This window comes from Chiloscyllium punctatum, chromosome 26 (genome assembly GCF_047496795.1).
Source record: "Chiloscyllium punctatum isolate Juve2018m chromosome 26, sChiPun1.3, whole genome shotgun sequence".
NCBI classification, from domain to species: Eukaryota; Metazoa; Chordata; class Chondrichthyes; order Orectolobiformes; family Hemiscylliidae; genus Chiloscyllium; species Chiloscyllium punctatum.
This window is the reverse complement of record NC_092764.1, coordinates 3,481,954-3,502,812: the sequence shown is the minus strand read 5'-3', so window position 1 is coordinate 3,502,812 and position 20,859 is coordinate 3,481,954. Positions and strand designations below refer to the sequence as shown.

The 20,859-nt window shown below is 46.1% G+C and overlaps 2 protein-coding genes across 5 annotated transcripts in view; one reads left to right on the top strand and one right to left on the bottom strand.

Annotated features, from left to right (window-relative positions):
• The window catches only part of LOC140496250 (uncharacterized), a 31,708-nt gene extending 21,291 nt beyond the window's left edge, over window positions 1-10,417 (top strand). Inside the window, exons 4-6 of one of the 2 annotated variants that reach the window (XM_072595774.1) lie at window positions 360-470; window positions 1,665-1,812; window positions 5,529-10,417. In XM_072595774.1, coding sequence (XP_072451875.1) covers window positions 360-470; window positions 1,665-1,812; window positions 5,529-6,586 — 1,317 coding nt within the window. In that variant the 3' untranslated portion in view covers window positions 6,587-10,417. The remainder of the gene's footprint in view (window positions 1-359; window positions 471-1,664; window positions 1,813-5,528) is intronic. The other variant, XM_072595773.1, reaches the window with a different exon arrangement.
• Window positions 1-20,859, bottom strand: part of kiaa0513 (KIAA0513 ortholog) — a 173,303-nt gene that overhangs the window by 85,310 nt on the left and 67,134 nt on the right. For 2 of the 3 annotated variants that reach the window (XM_072595777.1, XM_072595776.1), the window contains exon 12: window positions 13,280-18,475. The exons of the other annotated variant lie outside the window; for it this stretch is intronic. In XM_072595777.1, the coding sequence (XP_072451878.1) occupies window positions 18,423-18,475 (53 nt within the window). In that variant the 3' untranslated portion in view covers window positions 13,280-18,422. Of the gene's footprint in view, window positions 1-13,279; window positions 18,476-20,859 lie in introns of those variants that run through there. 3 annotated transcript variants of the gene reach the window in all.

The following is a 20,859-nucleotide window of genomic DNA, read 5'->3' as shown; positions in this document are numbered from 1 at the left end:
GGTGAAGGCTGTCAGTGAATCAACATGTATTTGTTTCACAGTTAAAGGGTGAATTTACGGGTTGGTTGTGAGGGTGGGGTGTTTGGTTAATGACCACCTCCTTGTTACAAAAATCATTCATGAACTGATCAGCTTTAGGAGGCCCGGCCCATGACACCATCACACCGCTGGGAGCTAAACAAACCGAGTGTGTCAGTTACACCTTACAATGGGAAGATGTCCCAGTCTCTAAAGGTCCCAATGGTGCTTCTGGGCCTGCTAACTTGTAGATGCATTTTGTGTCCATTCTCTGTGTGTCTGTGTTTGGGCGGCTAGGGCTGATCGGACCCCAATTAGTGATTGTTACCTGGTCTGTGCAGGATGAACTGGAGGAGGAATTTGGCAGCTTGTTCATGGCTTCGACTCGGAGACTGCTGTGGGAGTTCCTGGAGAGGTTGGAGAGCATCCTGCCTCAGCCAAGGATTGATCAGGTAATCAGGAACAGGCCGTTATTCACTCAAAGTTAAGCTGCTCAGTTTCCAACCAGTTATTTTCAGCTGCACTTCCCTAATTTTTTGTTTGATTTGGTTGTATGAATCTGTGTGGAGCAATTCTAGATAGCTGACAATGAAATATCCTCAGGCTACCCTTACACTGACACTACACACCGTTCATTCATTCTGACCTTGGGAGGGTTGTGAAGGAGTAATGTCACTGCATAACAATCCAGAGGCAAGAGTTCAAATCCCACCGCAGCAGCTCGACTGCTTCAATTCAATTAGTTAAAGAATTTGGGAATTACAAAGCTGGAGTCAGTAAGATGATCATGAAGCCACAAGATTGTCATTAAAAACTCACTTGCTTCACAACTGGCCTCTCGGGAAGGAAATCTGCCATCGTTACCTGGTCTTTTTAATCACTAGTGGAAATGTGGGCATCTCGAACGAGGGGGCACCGTTTCAGTGTAAGAGGTCTCTCAGTATGAAACTAAGGAGCAATTTCTCTCTCAAACACCATTTATGTTCAGCATTCTGGTCCTCGGCAGTGGATGGAAGCTGGTGTATCATATCAGACAGGAGAAAGTGAGGACTGCAGATGCTGGAGATCAGTCAAAATTTCTGGCACTGGAAAAGTACAGCCAATCAGGCAGCATCTGAGGAGCAGGAGAGTCGACGTTTTGAGCAGAAGCTGTTCTTCAGGAATGTTGGGGGAGGTTGGGTGTGGGTCAAGGAGGCTGAGAGATAAATTGGGAGTGGGGAAGGTAGCTGGGAATGCAATAGGTAGATTAAGGTGGTGGGTCTTGGTGATAAGTCAGACAGGAGGGTGGAGCAGATAGATGGGAAGGGAGATGGACAGTTGGACAGTTCAAGAGGGTGGTGCCAAGTTGGAGGGTTAGATCTGGGAGGGGGCGGGGGGGGAGGGGTGTGCTTTACATATTCAGCCTTGGAAATACCAGAAGTCACAGGGTATGAGGAATAGTTAGGTACAAGGTTGGGTTCAAGATCAGATCATCTGTGAATGTAATGAATGGTACACCAGGCTGCTGTTCCTTTGTCTTACCTTCACATCTCCAGTTGGTCATATTGATGTACGTGCTAGAGGGGGAGTAGCTCATCCACACAGCCCGTTGATGATAGCCCCTGGGCTATTTTTAATGCTGTCTCCTTTTCTGTTTGCCTCAACAGCTGCTGGCTGCTGGTGTCAATGTTGGAAGCCTGTCATTAACAGAACAGAGTCTCCTGTCCGTCCTGGTCAATCCCCCCACGTGTGTCTCTGATGTGCTGCTAACACTGATGCAACGACTCCAGGAACAGCGCAGCCAGAATCTAACCAGTGAGTTCTCTTTTACTATCTCCGTCCCCGCTCTCTGCAGGTGGGACAAACTCTCTTACTGGATCAATAATCCCAGGGTCATGAGTTCAAATCCCACCATGGCCAGTTGTTAGTTTGAAGATACTAGAAATAAAGATTTCACACTTTCATTCTGAAACTTAGAAAGGAACTGCTGTCCTTACCCAGTCTGGACAGGCTTGTGGTTCCAGTCTGAAAACACATGGTACACTCTTTAAATGCCCTTTGAAATGATCAAGCAGATCTCCCTGGTATATCTGTGGAGCAGCTTCCCCACCCCAACCCTGACACTTTGCACTGGAATAGAGACTCCCTACTCTCAGGTGGAAGAGCCAAAGGACCAAGAGAAAACGTTTCCCACTCCGAGTGTGATGGCTCTCTGGACTCAGTGCCTGAAACAGAGTTCTTAATATTTCAGTTGCAAATAAGGAATGAAACCAGATAGGGGACCACCTGGCATCAGTCTCAGCACTGGAAATGACAACAGCAGGAATAGCCCTGTTGACCCTGCAAAAGTCCTCTTTACTAACAATTTTAATGAGTGCCAGCAATAGGAGGCTGTTGTACAGATTAGTCAAACAACAGTCTGACATAGTCATGCTCAAGGAATCATACCTTAAGACAATGCCCCAGACACCACCATTACCATCCCTGTCTCACCAGGAGGGAGTTGGCCTTGGAGTTATCAACATTGTCTCAGACACCATGACATCTCATGGCTTCAGGTTAAACGTGGGCAATGAAACCTCTAGCTGATTACCATATAACACCCTCCCTCCGATGATGAATTGCGCCCTTTTGTATTGAACTACAGGAAGCAAGCTGGGTACACCACCACCTTCAAGTCCCCATCCAAACCACTCACCATTTTTACTTGCAAATATACTGCTGTACCCTCACTGTCACTGGGTCAAAATCCTGGAATTCCCTCCCTAATGGCACTGTGGGTCAACTCACAGCAGGTGGACAGTCGCAATTCAATAAGGCAGCTCACCACTACCTTCTCAAGTTGAAAAATGTGGTGCTGGAAAACACAGGCCAGGCAGCATTAAAGGAGCAGGAGAATCAACGTTTCGGGCATAAACCCTTCTTCAGGAATGAGGCTGGTGTGCCAAGCTGACTGAGATAAAGGATATGGGGGAGGGAATTTGGGGGAGGGGCGCTGGGAATACAATAGGTGGAAGGAGGTGAGGGTGATAGGCCGGAGAAGGGGGTGGGGGTTGGGAGAGGTCGGGAAGAAGATTACAGGTCAAGAAGGCGGTGCTGAATCTGGGGGTTGGGACTGAGAAAAGGTGGGGGGAGGGGAAATGAAGCTGGAGAAACTGTGTGGTTGGAGGGTTCCTAGGCGGAAGATGAGGCGCTCTTCCTCCATGCGTCATGTAGTCAGGGTCTGGCAATGGAGGAGGCCAAGGACCTGCATACCCTTGGAGTGGGAGGGGGAGTTAGTGTTCAGCCACGGGGCAGTTGGGTTGGTTGGTGCGGGTGTCCTAGAGGTGTTCTCTGAAACGTTCCGCAAGTAGGTGGCCTGTCTCCCCAGTATAGAGATGACCACATCGGGTGCAACGGATACAGTAAATGGTGTGTGTGGAGGTGCAGGTGAACCTTCTCGAGCAGCTAGGGACAGGCAATAAGTGGAGTCAAAATCCTGTTCTCACATTGAGAATACCCTCCATGTTGTGTGGCATGATCACAGCGAAATGCGACAGACTTCAAACAGATTTATCAACTCCCAGGCTGGGTGTCCATGAGACACTGTGGGCCATCAACAGCAGCAGAATTGTACTCCAACCCAATCTGTAACCTCATGGCCCGGCATATCCCCCATTCAACCATTACCATCAAACCAGGGGATCAACCCTGGTTCAATGCCTAAAAACGAAGTGTCAGCCTAGTGAGGCCACCAAATAGGACTACTTGCCAAACAGCATAAGCAGCAAATGATAGACAGAGCTTAGCGATTCCACAACCAATGGATCAGATCTAAGCTCTGCAGTCCTGCCACATCCAGTTGTGAATGGTGGTGAACAATTAAACAACTCACTGGAAGAGGAGGTGGCTCCAAAAATATCCCCATCCTCATTGATGGAAGAGCCCAGTACATCAGAGCAAATGATAAGGCTGAAGCTTTCACAGCAATCTTCAGCCAGATGTGCTGAGTGGATAATCCATCTCTGCCTCCTCCAGTAGTCCTCAGCATTACAGATAACAATCTTCAGCCAATTTGATTCACTCCACATTGTAGTGATTGTAATGAGGTCAGCCAGGTGGACCTCATAGCATTAGTTCTGTTATTGTTAATGTGGTCCAATAAGGGAGCCCTGGCTGACAGTGGCTTTGCTGGTAGTCTAGTGGTAAGGATTCTGTGCTTTCACCACTGTGGGTTGAGTTTGATTCCTGGTCAGGGAATGATTTAGAGGTGCTGGTGTTGGACTGGGGTGTACGTTGTTAAAAATCGCACGACAGTTTTACTTGGAAACACTAGCTTTCGGAGTGCTGTTCCTTCATCAGGGGATTGTGGAGTATAAGGTTGTAAAAACAGGAGTGTAAGTGGGCCTGGGGAGGGTAGGTCCGTACGCAGGGTAGCCAGAGAATGGATGGCTGACGACTGTCCTGCAGGAAGGCTAGTGAAGGACGATCTGATCAGTATGTGGTGTGGACGGGTGTCGGGTGTATGTTTTATAGCTGTATTGATTGCACTGTCTTGTCTGTATTTGTTACTGTTACCTTTGACTGAAAGTGGGATTTGAGGTTTGTCCTCACTTCCCTGAAAACTGGTTGAACGGTGGGGTTTGGGGTTTGGGGTTTGGCTTTTCTGCCCCTTCCCATTTTTGTGAACTGCTGTTCTCTGTTTATTGTTAATGGTATTTTGTACTGTTTAATAAAACAGGAGTGTCAGAAACCCTGTCACTCCGAGCTGGATCAGTGTCAAAGATCCTCTCCAGGTAAATAAAGGGTGACTTGGTAATGTGATACTGGCCTCAGGGGGTGTTATTTGACATGCAATATCTGGAAATGGTTGGAGGTCCTGACAACATTCTAGCAATAATACTGAAGACATACTCCAGAACTTGTTCCCATACAGTAATGCTGGAAAAGCACAGCAGGTCAGGCAGCATCCAAGGAGCAGGAGAATTGACGTTTCGGGCATGAGCCCTTCTTCAGGAATGAGGAAGGTGTGCCAAGCAGGCTAAGATAAAAGTGTAGGGAGGAGGGGTGTTGGAAATGCAATAGGTGGAAGGAGGTGAGGGTGATAGACCGGAGTGGGGGTGGGGGCGGAGAGGTCAGGAAGATGATTGCAGGTTAGGAAGGTGGTGCTGAGTTCGAGGGTTGGGACTGAGACAAGGTGGGGAGAGGGGAAATGGGGAAACTGGAGAAATTGGAGTTCATCCCTTGTGGTTGGAGGGTTCCTTGGCGGAAGGTGAGGCGCTCTTCCTCCAGCCGTCGTGTTGCTATAGTCTGGCGACATCGCCAAATGTGTTTAACAGGAACAGAGAATGCTGTGTAAATACGATGGGTCTGGCAACAAGTGACAAGAAAAAAATACAATAAATGTTGAGTCTTGTGACCCTTCGCTATGTGTCTGCAGTATTCCTTATGTTTGATTTCCAGCGTCCACACTTGTGTGCCTATTCCCACATTTGACGAGATGCAATTCGAAAACAGTGCTGACTTGATGGAACATGTTTACTGTCTTTTAGATCTCAACTGGAGTAACTGTGAGATACTGTTTGGAATTCCGATGACCAGCTCCCCATTACACAGTGTCCAGAGTACATGCCACTGCACTGAAGCAGAACAAAAACCTGGGGAAGCCCAGGAGAATGGAGAAGGAAATTCTCAGCCATCCTGTGGCAATATAAAACATCAGGAAGAGAAGGTAACAGAGCAGTGGCTGGGAATTTTACATCCTGAAATAGCAAATGAAGTTGAAGAAACTGTGAACTGGACAGAGATGAGAGGAAATCGCACTGAAGTTGGCGTGAGGTTGGACAGCCTGAGAAATGGACAAGGAGTTGCCACAGAGAGGGGGGACCACAGGAAGTGCCCTTCCCCTTTGGCTCACAGTCAAGGGCTGGTCTTCTCTGCTCTCCATTTTGACCAGTCATGTAATGAACAGTTTGAGGATTGTATGAGGAAGTTGTCCCCTCCCAACCCACTCCAATCTCAAGTTATCAGTACCAGCCCAGTCCCAGTGTGCCCCTCAATCCAGACCCAGGCCAATAAACCTCTGTCTCAACCAGTCACCTCCACAGGACTGGGGTTAAATGCTGACTTTTGTCCTGGTGCATCCGATTCCAGCACATCATCACCTTTCCAAGTACACAGTGACTACTCTCCTGATTCAGGATCACTGTCACTAAACCAGCCTGGACAAAATGGCATTGATCTGCAGGCCCTGACAGCAGCCCCAATCTCACCAGCAGTACAAGCAGCACTTTTACATTCTCCCTTGTTTCAACCCAAGATATTCCTGCTCAGACTAACCACTGACCAGAATGCCCAACCATCAGTATCCAACAGACTGAGTTCACAGGGGAACAGTTCGTATGGAGATGGGGGCCATTACCAGCTCAGTGAGGCAGATAATTGCACAGGACATAATGCACGCACCTTACCTTGGTCGCTCCGTAAAAGACCTCTGCAGACTCCTAATAATCAGATGCTGTTGTACAACAGCTTCAACAGAAGCCTACTCTTCTCTAGTGAGGAGTCATCTCAATCTGATAACAGTGACTCTGAATACCTCCCCCTATGACAGACAGATAAAACATCCAGGCAGATGGAATAGATGCCAGAAGAGAAACTCAGTCAGGCAAACAATTGGGGCCAAATAAACAGATCATTGTTTGTTTTAAAAGGTTTGTTATAAAGGGGAAGGAGTTGTGTCACAGTTGTACAAATCTTTTGAGTAATCTGTACAAGTCTGTGCACTGCACCTTGGTATGACCGTTTGGCCTTCGAAGGGGTGCAGTCAAGATTCAAGATTCCAAGCCTCTAAAAGCTAAATTCTGAGGAGGCATTATTAAACTAGTCATTTATTCCCTAGAATAGATAAGGTTAAGAGTGTTTTGACTGGAGTATTCCATTAATAGTGTAGCTAAGTAAACTGATGGGAGCCTTGGATTAAGGAATATGTCCCTAAAATCAGCATTAGCTCCTCAGGAGTGTAGTGAAGGAACATTCACCCACAGGATGAGGAAATGTGAAAGGTGCTGTTTCAGAGCAGTTGATTCTAGCTCAGCTAATTTTAAATCTGTAATTTTGCTTGTCAAGGACAATAAGGAATGTGGAGTTAATGCAGGATGATTGCAGTTAGGATACAGATCAGCTGTGATCACAATGGGCTGAGCAGATTGAATGGGTTTCTCTTGTTTGTGTCCAACTCCCCTGAAGGGTGAAAACACCAATACCTTTGTGCCTCATTTCTCTGCAGCTGGTTACTGGACCAAGCAGAAAGAAGTTGCACCCCCACTGCAGGTGTCACACTGACTGTAACACGTGTATAAATTACAACTGCAAATGTCCTGGTATCTGATTAAAATCAGTGAATCTCTCAGCCCGTTGTCTGTGCCAACTCTGAAAGAACTATTCAGTTAATCCTACTCCCTTGCTCTTTACCAAAAAATCTGCAAAATTTTCCCTTCAAGTATTTACCTAATCCCTTCAATTAATTTCCATGATGATGATGTCCATGTCCATCATAATGATGACATCACTTGTATTTAAACCTGACTTTTGAATAAGTTCAGAGTCATGTGAACAGACAAACGAGGAGTTGGCTGCTGCATTCAATAAGGTCATGGCCAATCTAATTACAGTCCTAACTATCCCTGATTAAACTTTCACCCACTTTGCTTATCGAAAATCTATCTCCTGCTATCCTAAAAATATGCAAGGATTCTGCTTCTGCCACATTTTGGAATTCACTTCCTCAAAAGACATTCGACCCTTTGAGAGAGTTTCTGTTAATTTCTGCCCTAAATGGGTGACTCCTTATTTTTAAAGAGTGATCCCTATTTCTAGATTCTCCCAAAAGAGGAAATCTCCTCCTTTTCACATGTTGCTGTACAGATACATCAATCTTTCTGTTAGCTTTCTGAACAGGGCAGCTCAGTTTATTCTAAATGAAGATGGGGACAGTATTAATCATGAGTTATTTATTGTGTTTCTGGGGTTTTCACGACAGGAACCTGTTGCCATTGTATTTATGGGTCTTGCTTTAAGAGACTGTGGACAACTATTTATTAATGGATCACAAGTCAAATACTGAGGAACTTCATCTTTTTATTCCAGTGATTGATTATGGTCTCGATGTTTGTTATAAAACTGAACTACAGTTGAAATGTTAACATTTTGTAATTGTTTTACTAAATTATTGCGTACAAAAACCTGATCAGTCTTTTGTCAACTCCATCCTTGCAACAAATTCATCCATTTAATTCTACTGCTATTACCTAAACAAGTTGTTTCACAGCTTGTACTATTTTTGGTTATTTTCCCTTTGTCCAGAACCTCCCATCCATATTAACACTGACAGATATACCCTCTCTGGTTGTTTGCTTTTACTGACACCAAAGGGCAGAGCTGAAGTAGCTCAGTCAGGACAGCATTACACTGAAGATCTAACGGCTGTTGACCTAATACTGGCCTAGACCCAGGCACTGACTGGTCATGGAATCCCAAGAGTGTGTTAGCAGGCCATCTGGACCCTCACATTCACACCAACCCTCCAAAGAACATTCTACCCAGACCCACCCCACTACCCTATCCCTGTAACCCTACATTTCCGATTGCAAATCCACCTAACCTGTGCATCTTTGGACTGTTGGAGGAAACTGGAGGAACCCGTGCAGACATTGGGAGAATATACAAATTCCACATAAATAGTTGCCAGAAGGTGAAATTGAACCTGGGGCTGGCAGTGTGAGGCAGCAGTGCTAACCACTGAGCTGCCCCAAGACTGGTAATTGAATTTAACAAGATCTCACTGATACTAGAGGGCATAGGTTTAGGGTGAGAGGGGAAAGATATAAAAGAGACCTAAGGGGCAACTATTTCACAGAGTGGTACATGTGTGGAATGAGCTGCCAGAGGAAGTGGTGGAGGCTGGTACAATTACAACATTTAAGAGGCATCTAGATGGTTATAGGAATAGGAAGGGTTTGGAGGGATATGGGCCGGGTGCTGGCAGGTGGGACTAGATTGGGTTGGGATAACTGGTCAGCATGGACGTGTTGGACTGAAGGGTCTGTTTCCATGCTGTACATCTCTATGACTCTTGGATAAAGGGTACTTGTGATGCAGTGGTAGTGCCCTATTGCTGAGGTAGGGGATTTAGGCACTCCTGCTCCAGAAATATGGCTGAGCAGGCTCATTAGAGGAAAGTGTCTTCTTCCTCAGCATGGATTTTAAGGCTCCTGTGTCAGTGGTAGTAATCTTACCTCTGACCTGGGAGCCCCAGATTCAAGACCATCCTACTGCAGTGGTATGCAATGTTACCTCTGGACAGGTTGATTAGAAAATCTCACCGATGCACAGTACAGTCTGCTGCTCCCAGACCTGTTCTCCATATCACAGCAGCCTTACAAAGAACATTATAACACAGAAACAGGCCCTTCAGCCCTCCAAGCCTGTCCAAACGAGATCCTCTATCTAAACCTGCTGCCTATTTTATAACGATCTGTATCCCTCTGCTCCCTGCCCATTCATATATTTGTCTAGATATATCTTAAATAACGCTATCGTTCCCACTCCTACCACCTCATCTGGTAACACATTCCAGGCACCCACCACCCTCTGTAAAGAACTTTCCACGCATATCTCCCCTAAACTTTTGAACTTGTGACCCCGAATAATTGAGTCCTCTACTCTGGTGGAAAAACCTTTCTTGCTATCCACCATCTATATGTCTCATGATTTCGTAAACCTCAACTTCTGTCTTTCTAATGAAAATAATCCTAATCTACTCAACCTCTCCTCATAGCTAACACCCTCCATACCAGGCAACATCCTGGTGAACCTCCTCTGCACCCTGTTCAAAGCATCCACATCCTTTTGGTAATGTGGCAACCAGAACTGTACACAGTATTCCAAATGTGGCCGAACCAAAGTCTTATACAACTGTAACATGACCTGCCAACTCTTGTACTCAATACCCCATCCAATGAAGGAAAGCATGCCATATGCCTCCTTGACCACTTTAGCGGTGTGTGTTACCACCTTCAGGGAACAATGGACCTGAACACCCAGGTCTCTTTACCTTGCCCAATGTTCATCCAGAAGTCATCACCTACACTCACACAAGAATGATGTGTTTATCCACCTCTACTGTAGAATTGTAACAGGGACGGAAGCTGTATTCTGGGAACCTGTGCCCTAGGAAAGGCATAGAATTTCACCAGTGTAAAAACAAAACAAAATTAACTTCTATAATCCAGCATTTTACAGACCTTTGTAGCCATGGCTCAGTAAACCATCAGTCAATGAAGGTAAGCATGCAGGTACAGCAGGTAGTGAAGAAGGCTAATAGCATGCTGGCCTTCATAACAAGAGGGATTGAGTATAGAAGCAAAGAGGTCCTTCTGCAGCTGTACAGGGCCCTGGTGAGACCGCACCTGGAATATTGTATGCAGTTTTGGTCTCCAAATTTGAGGAAAGACATTCTGGCTATTGAGAGAGTGCAGCGTAGGTTCACGAGGTCAATTCCTGGAATGGCGGGACTATCTTACGCTGAAAGATTGGAGCGATTGGGCTTGTATACGCTTGAGTTTAGAAGGCTGAGAGGGGATCTGAGATTGGGACGTGTAAGATTATTAAAGGGTTGGACACTCTGGAGGCAGGAAGCATGTTTCCGCTAATGGGCGAGTCCCGAGTCAGAGGACACAGTTTAAAAGTAAGGGGTAGGCCACTTAGAACAGAGTTGAGGAGAAACTTCTTCACCCAGAGAGTGGTGGGTGTGTGGAATGCTCTGCCCCAGAGGGCAGTGGAGGCCCAGTCTCTGGATACTTTCAAGAAAGAGTTGGATAGAGCTCTTAAGGATAATGGAATCAAGGGTTATGGGGATAAGGCAGGACAGGATACTGATTGTGGATGATCAGCCATGATCAAAATGAATGATGGTGCTGGCTCGATGGGCAGAATGGCCTACTCCTGCACCTGTTGTCTATAATAGAAATTCAAGCCAATATTTCCAGTGTCCACGGTACTATTAGGAGGATGTGTTTTCCTGATGTCTTGGCTAATATCTATTTCTACCATCACTAACACAGTTTACATGGTCAGGATCACATTGCTGTTGGGAGGAGCTTGCCATGTACAAATCAGTGATTGCAGTTTCAACATTATCCTTCCAAATAAGGAACTTACTTAATTATAAAGCATTTAAGATGTTGAGATTGTGAAAGCTGCTATGTAAATTTAGGCACTCTGTTCTGAATTTAGAGTTTGTTGGGAGCTCACTGTCTGGAATGAAGGTGCACATTGCAATGAAAAGCCACACCATGGAGAACCATAGAGGACAGGATTAGGGGGAGGCCATTCAAATGTGGTCAAGGCTGATCATCAAGCTCATTACCACCATTGCGCCCTCTTCTTCGCTCCCTGCACCAACACAAACAATGTCACTTCATCCCTTTTAGCCACAAAAAATATACACCTATCTCCTTGAAAACACACAGTTTTAGTCTCAACCACTTTCTGTAGAAGTGGATCCACAGGTTCACCACTCCCTGGATGAATACATTTCATTTCAGTCCTAACAGGTTTACCCTTTATCCTTAAACCATGGGCCCTCGTTCTGGATTCTCCCACCATCAGGAATATCTAACCTGTCTAGACCTGTTAGAATTTTATAGGGTTTCTGACATCCTCCTCACAACTCGTCCTTCCTTCCAGCTTTGTGACATATGCAAATTGAGTAATGATGTTTATTGTGATTAACTTGGGCCCTCGTACTGTTCCTCGCAGTACCTTGCTAGTCACTATCTGCTGTTCAGGAAAAGATACATTTATTTTGACTTTGTTTCCTGTCTGCTAACCAATTTTCTATCCATCTCAATACTACCCCAATTCCATGAGCTTTAATTTTACACACTGCTCACACACAACTGTACTCTGTACATCCTTGAAGAATTCCAGTAGATTTGTCAAGGCTGACTTCCTTTTTGTAAATCCATGCTGACTGGGTCTGTATCTACCACCATTTTCTAAGTGCTCTGCTATAAACTCCTTGATGATTAGACTCCAGCATCTTTCCCACGACTGATATCAGACGCACTGGTCTATAATTCCTTGTTTTCTCTCCACCTCCCTTTTTAAATAGTGAGGTTACATTAGTTTCCCTTCAATCTGTAGGAATTGTTAAGAGTCTAAAGAGTCTTGGAAGATGACCAACATATTCACTATTTCCAGGACTATTTCCTTATGTACTCTGGGATGTGGAGGTACCAGGCCCAGTCCCATTAATTTCCACAACACCATTTCTCTAAGGCAGATTTGCTTCCGTTTATCCCTCTCTCAACCCTGTCTTCCCCAACATTTTTGGTATGTTATTCATGTCCTCCTTTGTGAACACAGAAATGAGGTATGAATTCAATTTGTCAGCTATTGCTTTGTTGCCCCATGATAAAATTCCTCCCTTTCTGACTATAAGGGATTTTTATTAGTTTCCACCAATACACATACTTTTACATTTAGTTCTTGCATTCCCCACAAGCTTACTCTTATACTTTATTTTCTCCTTCTTAATCAATTCCATTGGTGTTTCTTTGCTGCATTTTAAATCGTTCCCAATCCTCAGGTCTGTTGTTTATTCTTGCCAATATGTATGTCTTTTTTGCACCTATTCCTACCTCTAACCTCTCTCTTAAGCTATGATTTGCCTACAGTTCTCTTTGCGTTCTTGCATCAGATTGGAATAAACAAGTTCATCCATTCACTCTTTTAATGTTTGTTGTTGTTTCTCCACTGTCATTCTTTCAGTAACTTGGTCCAAGCCATCAGAACCAACTCAGAAGTAATAGCTTCCCGTATTAATATTCTTCCTATATTGTCAGTGATGAGGGGGACTGTAGAGAAAGTCGGGTGAGGACAGTATAAGCTCACAGTCAGGCTGACAGGTACACACAGTGCGTATATTATTGTTTGATAAATTTTGTTAGAATATCCACACAGTGGAAATGGTTCTAATTTGGTTACCTCGAACTAGTATGCCAAAGTTTACATATGCCAAATTTGTCTGTCACCATCCAATTCTGTGCAGGGTTTCCAGTAATGACTGGATTTGGGGTTTGATTTTATGGTGCACTTACTTTCAGAGGTTAAAACAGAGAAACAGTCCATTTTCTCATGGCTGCCCATCAGCTGACAGTTCTCCCAGTTACCTGTGCTGCAGACAGTGTTCAGAGAAATCAATAAGAAAAATAAATTACTCTCAAAATCTTAACAGCAGTTCAACATGAGAGAAATGGAAATTTATTCAAAGTTTTGCAGAATTGCAATTTATCACACCCACAACTGGCACATGGATACAACAGTCATTTCAAACACGTTATTCCACAGAAAGACTAGTTGATGACAACTCTGTTTGATGTTTAAGACAAGTTTGTATTGTTCCTGTTGGGCTGAGTCTGGGTAACACACACAATGTTGCAGATCCTTGGATCACTTTCTTGGATCAAACCATCTCCCTTGAACAGGAGTCTGATTGGACAGGATCAAAGGATCACAGAATTCTTCCAACACAGGAGACTGCCATTCAGTCTATCATGTCTGTGCTGGCCCTCTGTGGGAGCACTTTAGGTCTTGTTATTGTCCTGCCATTACTCTGCACATTTTTACTTTTCCAAAAACAATCCAATTCTATCTTGAATTCCTTGACTGTCCCTGCCACCACCACACTCTCAGGCAGTGCATCATAGATCTGAACTGCTTTCTTCATGAGAACGTTTCGATCAGGCTGCTTTGTTCTCTGTACTCTGCTTTTGTGACTTTGCAAATGGGAGTTGGTGCTAATTTGCCAGGTTTTCTAAGTTCTTTTCTAGGGCAGTACCATGTCTAAATGTAGGACCATCTGAGACTTTGTCCACAAAGGCACAGTGAAATCTTCTGGCACCGATGCCAATATGAAGCAGCAGTGTGCTTTTTTTAAAAATTGATTTGTGGGACTTGGCTGTCGCTGGCTGGCCAGCGATGATAGCCCATCCCGATCAGCCGTTGAGGAGGTGGTGGTGAGCTGCCTTCTTGAATCGTTGCAGTCCACTTGCTGTGGGTTGACCCACAATGCCAGTAAGGAGGGAATTCCAGGATTTTGTCCCAACAACTGTGAAGAAAGTCAGGATGATGAGTGGCTTGGAGAGGAACTTGCAGGTGGTGGTGTTCTCAAGTACCGGCTATCCTTGTCCTTCTAGATGGAAGTGGTTGTGGGTTTGGAAGCTGCTGTCTAAGGATCTTTGGTGAATTTCTGCAGTGCACCTTGTAGATGGTACACACTGCTGCTACTGAGCACCAGTGGTGGAGAGAGTAGATGTTTGTGGATGTGGTACCAATCAAGTGTGCTGTTTTGACCTGGGTGGTATCAAGCTTCTTGAATGTTGTTGGAGCTGCACCCATTCCAGGCAATGGGGAGTATACCATCACACTCCTGATTTGTCCCTTGTAGGTGGTGGACAGACTTTAGGGTGTCAAGAGGTGAGTTACTCGCTGCAGTATCCCTAGTGTCTGACCTGGTCTTGTAGCCACTGTGTTTATGTGGTGAGTCCGTTTGAGTTTCTGGTCAATGGTAACCCCAAGGATGTAGACAATGGGGGGAATTCAGTGATGGTAATACCCATTGAATGTCAAGAGGCGGTGGTTAGAGTGTCTCTTATTGGTGATGGTCATTGTATGACATTTGTGTGGTGTGAAAGTTACTTGCGACTTGTCAGCCCAAGCCTGGATATTGTCCAGATCTTGTTGCATTTGAACATGGACTGCTTCAGTATCTGAGGAGTTGTGAATGGTGCTGAACACTGTGCCAATCATTGGTGAAAATCCCCACTTTTGACCTTTATGACAGACAGAAGGTTGTCAATGAAGCAGATGAAGAATGTTAGCCTGAGGGACTCCAGCAGAGATGTCCTGGAGCTGAGATAACTGACCCTCCACAACCACAACCATTTTCCTCTGTGCCAGGTATGACTCTAACCAGCAGTTTGCCCCTGATACCCATTGATTCCAGTTTTGCCAGGGCTCCTTGATGTCAAGGGCTGTCCCTGTCCCTGTCCCCTCCCCTCTGGAATCCAGCTCCTTTGTCCATGTTTGACCCAAGGCTGGAATGAGGTCAGGAGCTGAGTGACCCTGGGGGAACCCAAACGGGGTGTCACTGAGCAGGTTATTGCTGAGCAGGTGCTGCTTGATAGCCCTGTTGGTGACCCCTTCCATCACTTTACTGAGGATGGAGAGTAGCCTGATTGGGAAGTAATTAGCCGGGTTGGATTTGTCCTGCTTTTTATGTACAGGACATACCTGGGCAGTTTTTCTCATTGTCAGGTAGATGCCTGTGTTGTAACTGTACTGGAACAGCTGGTCTAGGGGAGAGGCAAGTTCTGGAGCACACGTTCTCAGTAGTATTGCTGGAATATTATCAGGGCCAATTCCCTTTGGAGTATCTAGTGCCTCCTGCTGTTTCTTGATATCACATGGAGTGAATCAAATTGGCTAGATACTGGAGTCTGTGATGCTGGGGACCACTGGAGGAGTCCAAGATGGATCATCCACTCAGCACTCTGGCTGAAGATTGTTGTGAATACATCAGCCTTCTCTTTTGCCCTGATGTGCTGGGCTCCTTCATCATGAAGGTTGGGGATATTTGTGGAGCATCCTCCTCCAGTGAGTTGTTTAATCGTCCACCAACATTCACGACTGGATGTGGAAGGACTGCACAGCTTAGATCTGATCCATTGGTTGTGGATGGCTTAGCTCAGTCTAGCACTTGCTGTTTATGCCATTTGGATGCAAGTCATCCTGTTTGGTAGCTTCACCAGGTTTACACCTCATTTTTAGGTATGTCTGATTAGAGGGTGGAAGGTTGGCAGAAATTACCATCCATTTTGTGGCAGAAACTTTCAATCAAACTACACTTATTTTTAAAATGTGATTGTGGCTTTCTTTCTTGTTGCCTGGTGTTCCTGACCACAAGCCATCAAACAGAAACTCCAAGTCACAGATCCAGATGACATACTTATAATTATGAGAAAGTGAGGACTGCAGATGCTGGAGATCAGAGCTGAAAAAGATTCCTGACGAAGGGCTTATGCCAGAAACGTCGATTCTCCTGCTCCTTGGATGCTGCCTGACCTGCTGCGCTTTTCCAGCAACACATTTTTCAGCTCATACTTATAATTACACCATGAGGCTTCTACCCTGGTAACTTAGTTCATTAGTTTTTGTTGCAAGAGGAATTGAAGAGACTGTATTAAAGTTTGACACTGTGGCCTAGTGTTAACTCTCGCTACTGGGAGCGTTCAGTCATAGCTAGCCTGAGACACCGACCGGTGCTTAGTACAAGGATATTGTCTTATACTCATCTCCACAGGTAGACAAAGCTATTGCCAGAAACCAGCCAAGCATATTTGAATCTGGCTCTGAGTGGTCCATGAAAACACCAGAGAGGTATCAGTTCCCCCACATGACACTACAGACCAGTGACACACAGTAGCAGCAAACCTCCAGCCTGGTGATGTAAAGAGCTGCCTAAATACATACAGATCACAGTAACAGCAGCTTAGTAAAGAACATTGACCTTCAGCTTAGTCCTGAAACTATACCATTAAACAGAGATAATTCTTCCCATTTATAGCACAGTAATGATTTGTTTAAAAAGGTGACAAAAGCTTAAAATTCCTGGCTCAATATTTGTCATTTCTGTTTTGTGTGATGTGTTTTGGAAATGACGCTCTCCGATTTCCTTCAGAGTCAGTATGGTGCTGACAGACAGAAGAAGCATGTACATAGACACCAACCAGTTCATGGAACAGGGATGCTGTTTAAGCTGCTCCTGGTTCCAAACTCCCGCCGCTGTTTGGAGGAAATCTGGCACTGATTGGTCATTCTATAAAACTGGGTTGTATTTGAGAAGAGGTGTGCAGAGTACAGTATTACTGAGCTGCATTATATATGGTGCAGGAGTGGAATCTGTTTACCCAGAAGGGGGTCACCCCAGTCTCTTGTTCAATATAAAATCATCAACAATAATCCGCTCTGGACTCTCAGAGCGGAAAGAAAACAGACAACACATCAAGCCTCTCACATTTGAAACATAAGGATATGTTGAATTAAACAACATTAGTTACAGAAAACAGCACTTAGATACTGATATAGAAATGTAATCATTACATGACAGATATCAATACATCAAACAGAATAGGCAGCAAGTTAAACAATGAGGAGATGGGTTCGTAAACCTCTGATCTGCAGCAGCCTGAGGAAACAAGGTGGGACGGACAACAATCATCCAGGGACAGTGGCTGATTCTTTTAAGGCAGGACAAGTTAGGCAGTTTGTGTTCTGAGGAAGGGTCACTGGACTTGAAACGTTAACTCTTTCTCTGTCCACAGATGCTGCAAACCTGCTGAGTTTCTCCAGCAGTTTTGGTTTTTATTACAGGCAGGATTAGGGTAGGGATGGTTATCAAGGAATTTAGGAGTCTCTTATTAAATACAAGGACTGAAAAAGTACTGTAAGCTATACCCTTTCAGGTCTTCAGTATTCATATCAATGTCACTGAGTGACAGATCATCACTTAAATATTGAAAATGGAGCATGAGATTTTGGAGCTTATGTCTTACTGCGTTGTGAAACTGCAGTCTCAGTTGCCAACTGGATGCAAGGAAAACTGAATATAACAGTCTGCAAATGCTCCAAGCAGTATGTGGTACAGGTATAGTGACTATGTACTAGAAGAGAGGGGTCCTGGGACTTGACAGTGGAAGAAATTAATCGTTTCTCCTCCAAAATCCCTCTGTTCAAGAAGACTGTTAGAAAACATGGCTCTATGTTTGGCTCCTATACCCAAAAAGAACGCAGGTAATTCCTGACAAACAAAACATCACAAACACAACACACACACAAACAACCTTAAAGTAAAGCAGAAACCTGGAGATACAGACAGCGGCAGTGCAGGGTAGATATCCTCTATGGCATTGCACAGGCCGATGTGCCAACATGCTCCTCACAACCTTTACAGCTTTACTATAAAAAGGTTTGCACCATCCTATTCCTGAAGAAGATGAAATGCTGTGAAATTATGGCTACTAGACACATTGCGGATCCAATACTGCTCATCGTAACTCACATTAAATAGATACACACTTAGTTTCTGAAATGGTCGATTGTGTCTGTCTGCCAGCAGAATACACAATAAATAACTTGGGGCATACAGCAGAATAGGACAATCGCTATAAAGCAAGTCAGACGCATTGGCACATCCACCCCATGTAACCACACTAACTGCAACAAGCTCACTGTCAAAGTTGTTAGTGGTGCACAAAGTCAAGTTGGAGGACATAAGCTATCAGCTGCTATCGCTGTTCAAGATTGTTCCTCATTCCAATGCTTCACTCCACTGTCGTCATCTGTTCAATGTGGTCACAAAGCAACTGGTACTGCTCTGCAAAATTCAAAATACACAAAATTGGTTAAACCAAAACTGTACTCATCAAACATGTTCAGGGCAGGTAGACCATGGGATCAGATGAAAGTAAAGCTCTCTCTACATTGTCCCCATCAAGCACACCAAGGATAGGTACAGCACATGATTAGATACAGAGTACAGCTCCTCTACCTTGTTCCCAAACGCACACCGGGACAGGGAAAGCATGGGGTTAGATCAAAATAAATCTATCTCTTTTAAATTGAAAGTAATGTTCCTTCAACACTGTTCCCATCAAGCACACCCAGGACAGGTACAGTGCAGGGTCAGATACAGAGTAAAGCATTCTCGATATTTTCCATGATGTGGAGGTGCCAGTGTGGGAATAGGGCAGACAAAGCCAGAAGCCACCTGTTGACACTCGCAATTATTGGAATGATCTCCACACCATCTGAAGAAGCAGCAGCGCTCCAAAACATGATGATTTCAAATATAGTAAAGCTGTTGGACTATATCTTCCTGTCATGTGAATTTTGACTCTATCCAAATACCCCAATATTAGCATTCAACTGCCATATATACCTGATGTTCATAATTCAGAGCAAAGAAACTTTCCTCACAGCAGTCTGAATGGCCTCCAGGTTCAAAGCTGGAAGGAAAGCCATGTAGCCCCAGTGAGAATCAGACCAGGCCCGTGTAGCCCCAGTGAGAATCAGACCAGGCCCGTGTGGCCCCAGTGAGAATCAGACCAGGCCCGTGTAGCCCCAGTGAGAATCAGACCAGGCCCGTGTAGCCCCAGTGAGAATCAGACCAGGCCCGTGTGGCCCCAGTGAGAATCAGACCAGGCCCGTGTGGTCCCAGTGAGAATCAGACCAGACACATGTAGCCCCAGTGAGAATCAGACCAGGCCCGTGTGGCCCCAGTGAGAATCAGACCAGGCCCGTGTGGCCCCAGTGAGAATTAGACCAGGCCCGTGTGGTCCCAGTGAGAATCAGACCAGGCCCGTGTGGTCCCAGTGAGAATCAGACCAGACCCATGTAGCCCCAGTGAGAATCAGACCAGGCCCGTGTGGCCCCAGTGAGAATCAGACCAGGCCCGTGTGGCCCCAGTGAGAATCAGACCAGGCCCGTGTGGCCCCAGTGAGAATCAGACCAGGCCCGTGTGGTCCCAGTGAGAATCAGACCAGGCCCGTGTGGACCCAGTGAGAATCAGACCAGGCCCGTGTGGACCCAGTGAGAATCAGACCAGACCCGTGTAGCCCCAGTGAGAATCAGACCAGGCCCGTGTGGCCCCAGTGAGAATCAGACCAGGCCCGTGTGGCCCCAGTGAGAATCAGACCAGGCCCGTGTGGTCCCAGTGAGAATTAGACCAGGCCCGTGTGGTCCCAGTGAGAATCAGACCAGGCCCGTGTGGACCCAGTGAGAATTAGACCAGGCCCGTGTGGCCCCAGTGAGAATTAGACCAGGCCCGTGTGGCCCCAGTGAGAATTAGACCAGGCCCGTGTGGCCCCAGTGAGAATTAGACCAGGCCCGTGTGGTCCCAGTGAGAACCAGACCAGGACCGTGTGGACCCAGTGAGAATCAGACCAGGCCCCTGTGGTCCCAGTGAGAATCAGACCAGGCCCGTGTGGTCCCAGTGAGAATCAGACCAGGCCCGTGTGGTCCCAGTGAGAATCAGACCAGGCCCGTGTGGACCCAGTGAGAATTAGACCAGGCCCGTGTGGCCCCAGTGAGAATTAGACCAGGCCCGTGTGGCCCCAGTGAGAATTAGACCAGGCCCGTGTGGCCCCAGTGAGAATTAGACCAGGCCCGTGTGGTCCCAGTGAGAACCAGACCAGGACCGTGTGGACCCAGTGAGAATCAGACCAGGCCCGTGTGGTCCCAGTGAGAATCAGACCAGGCCCGTGTGGCCCCAGTGAGAATTAGACCAGGCCCGTGTGGCCCCAGTGAGAATTAGACCAGGCCCGTGTGGCCCCAGTGAGAATTAGACCAGGCCCGTGTGGTCCCAGTGAGAACCAGACCAGGACCGTGTGGACCCAGTGAGAATCAGACCAGGCCCCTGTGGTCCCAGTGAGAATCAGACCAGGCCCGTGTGGTCCCAGTGAGAATCAGACCAGGCCCGTGTGGTCCCAGTGAGAATCAGACCAGGCCCGTGTGGTCCCATTGAGAATCAGACCAGGCCCGTGTGGACCCAGTGAGAATCAGACCAGGCCCGTGTGGACCCAGTGAGAATCAGACCAGGCCCGTGTGGTCCCAGTGAGAACCAGACCAGGCCCGTGTGGACCCAGTGAGAATCAGACCAGGCCAGTGTGGACCCAGTGAGAATCAGACCAGGCCCGTGTGGACCCAGTGAGAATCAGACCAGGCCCGTGTGGACCCAGTGAGAATCAGACCAGGTCCATG